General features: G+C 47.6%; 1 protein-coding gene across 1 annotated transcript; it reads right to left on the reverse strand.

Moving 5' to 3' along the window:
* Positions 1–1,298: 1,298 nt before the first annotated feature.
* Positions 1,299–2,793, reverse strand: LOC117853645 (uncharacterized). Its single transcript, XM_034735953.2, has one exon. The coding sequence runs from the start codon at positions 2,791–2,793 to the stop codon at positions 1,588–1,590; it is 1,206 nt and encodes a 401-aa protein (XP_034591844.1). The 3' UTR covers positions 1,299–1,587.

The raw sequence follows: 2,793 nt of genomic DNA on the forward strand, positions 1-2,793 counted from the left end.
TGAAAACCCTAGCAACTAACATAATTTTTTGTCTAGCCAATTTTAGCTGACCCCAACTGTAAACCGGCATGTAGGATTTATTGCAAGTCTATTGCCGACAATTGAAACTCCTCTTTCTTTTTTTTACAGAAATGGATCAACAATTGTACAAACTATTTCTTCAGAGGAATTATGTCAAACACATTTTTCAAATTTGATTGAACAAACATGCTAATCCAATTCCATGCTAGGCTGTATTACCTCATTTGCTCTACTCCATTTTTGTGAGCAGCGTGCCATTCTCTTTGAGTGTCCCAATCAGTGTGACTACATCTTTTTTTTATTTTGAGAAGTAGTGACTACAAAAAATGAGAATGTAGTTCGGGTGAAGAAAACTGCAAATTCTACACGAGAAGGGAAAACTTCAGAGAAATGATTCAGTACATTGCGAGCCATTCAGGCATGTACCAATTTTCATGTTCGAATGTATATTAGATGTGAGGCGTTTATCAGTGCCTCGGTTAAACTGGAATTCTGGATGAATGACTGTTTAGTTTGACTGTGATTCTGAACGTACTTCAGGTGTGACAAATGCTGTGCAGTGTTTCTGAACGAGTGAATTTTTTTTCTCAGAAAGTAGGAAAGCCAGAACATCGTATATCACCATAACACTGGGAACCACATGCACTGTTTCTACATAGGAATTATGTGAAATTTTCATATTGTTGTACCATATAGAATTAGCCCAAAATGTCAAATATAATTACCAGTTAAAATTATGTGTACTGCAAAATGGTAATGCCAATATGCATGTCACCGACCAGTCATAATGAACTATAAAAATCTGCTGATATCCAGATAGGCAGATAGCGACTTAAGATAAAAAATCAGTATGCTGTGCAGTTTGAGAAAATCGCAAGTACAGTGAAATACTGAAATCAAGAGATTGTGATATGCAAGTTATAAAAGAGGACAGTTTGGATTCGAGTTTAATTGTTGTAGAACAACACAGAAATGCAGAAATCATTACTCATTAGTCAATTGTTGTAGAACAACACAGAAATGCAGAATGGAACAATTTGAAATGCTGAAATCATGACTCATCAGTCAATTGTGGAAGAACAACACAGAAAACTGAAACTAGTTTGAAGAGATTCAGAAGGCGAAGGATTCACATTTCAGGTTACATAAAACATGAGGTAATGGAGTTTTAGTCGTGGCGTCTTTCTCTTTTGATTTAGCTGGTCACCAGCGCGTCTGTAATGATAACTTGCTAATTGCTTTCTAAGAAAGCAGGAGTAATCTTTTTCAAAAAAAAAACTAACAAACACATTTTGAAACAGAGCTGCACAAATATACAAATCCAATTCCATTTCTGCATTGCATTCAGTTGACAAGAACCGAAAGAATACCCACAAGGCAATTGGAAGTAGTATGCAACCTTGACATTTAAAGCAGTACATTGTGATTTCGACTACTATCTGACTCTATATATTGCAACAGGCAGCTACCTCACTCTGAATACTGCAATCAGAAAGGTTGAAACTATAGCATCACTTATCATGATCTCAGGCAGATCAACTCAGTAGCTAAAAATGTTTAGCCGTCTCAAGGGAGAAGCCAAACTGGAGCAGAGTAGTCCGATGGGTCTGGCCTCGGGAAGCAGCGCTGGACATGCCCTTCCGACGACTTCCCGTTGTCACTGCAGGGGTATTGCCTCATATTGTCTTCGCCAAAGATCATTGCATTGTCTTCAAGCTTGCCATCATCCAGGAAGTAAATGCCATCCTTGAAGCCAGGGTACTGATCCACCTCGTAGGATCTGGAGCAGCCATACCCGACGAACAGCATCCGGCCACCCAGCGTGTCCGGCTCGATCCAAGACCACGGGTAATTAGCCACAGGGAAGTCGGCGTCGGCGTTAGGTATCTTGCGTCGAGTCGCCAGGAACACCTTGAACAAAGACGTCGTCCATGGCTGAGTAGGATAGGCCGTGAATCTCAAGACCAAGAGCAGTCCCCCGCGGGACTCGACGAGGTAGCGAGCGCGGATAAACTGGTCGTCGTAGATACGTCCACCAGGACGGAAGCTTTGCAACTCCCAATCCGTCATCAGATTCCCAGCTTGACCCATGGTCGGCGTACACACAAGGATGTGGTCGCCATGGGTGAGTGGAAAGCGGAACGCTCCGTCGTGGTAGACGATGTCCTCGGGATTGGGCACAGACTGGTCCGCATTCAGAGAACCCTCGATCGCCCGCGGCCACCCCATGCGCCAGAACGCAGCGCAGCGCTGGATTGGTGGCAAGGGAGCCACGGCGCCGGGTGCTGGATCTGGATCCCGCGACGCCGCGACGATGGCGGCGGCGACGCAGTTCGGGTCATCCGGCGAGGATGACAGCGTCGCGGCGAGGATGACCATACGGTGGACATTCGGGTCGTTCCACCGCAGGATCTCGGCCGGGAGGTCGCGGACTCGGGAGTTGCGGGCGTCGAGGAGAAGGTGGCTGCGCTTCTTGCTGTAGTGGAGGAAGAGCCCGGCGCCGTCGTGGGAGCCAAAGAAGCGCGCGCCAGGCGGGTTGATGGAGATGTAGTGGTGGACGCGGAAGCCGCTGAGCGCGCAGGCAACGCTGGTGGGGCCGCCGAGGTGGGGCGTGGGGAGGAGGAACCACGGGAGCGGGCGCGGGCGCGGGGCCTTGAGGCGGGCGAGCACCGCGCGCCACGCCTTGCAGACGACGGACATCCGAGCGCGGTCCGCCTTGCAAGGGATGCGGCTGAGTATCGAAAGCAGGAGGTCGTCTGGGAGGTTCACCAT

The sequence above is a fragment of the Setaria viridis genome, chromosome 1 (assembly GCF_005286985.2).
Source record: "Setaria viridis chromosome 1, Setaria_viridis_v4.0, whole genome shotgun sequence".
In the NCBI taxonomy this organism is placed as follows: Eukaryota; Viridiplantae; Streptophyta; class Magnoliopsida; order Poales; family Poaceae; genus Setaria; species Setaria viridis.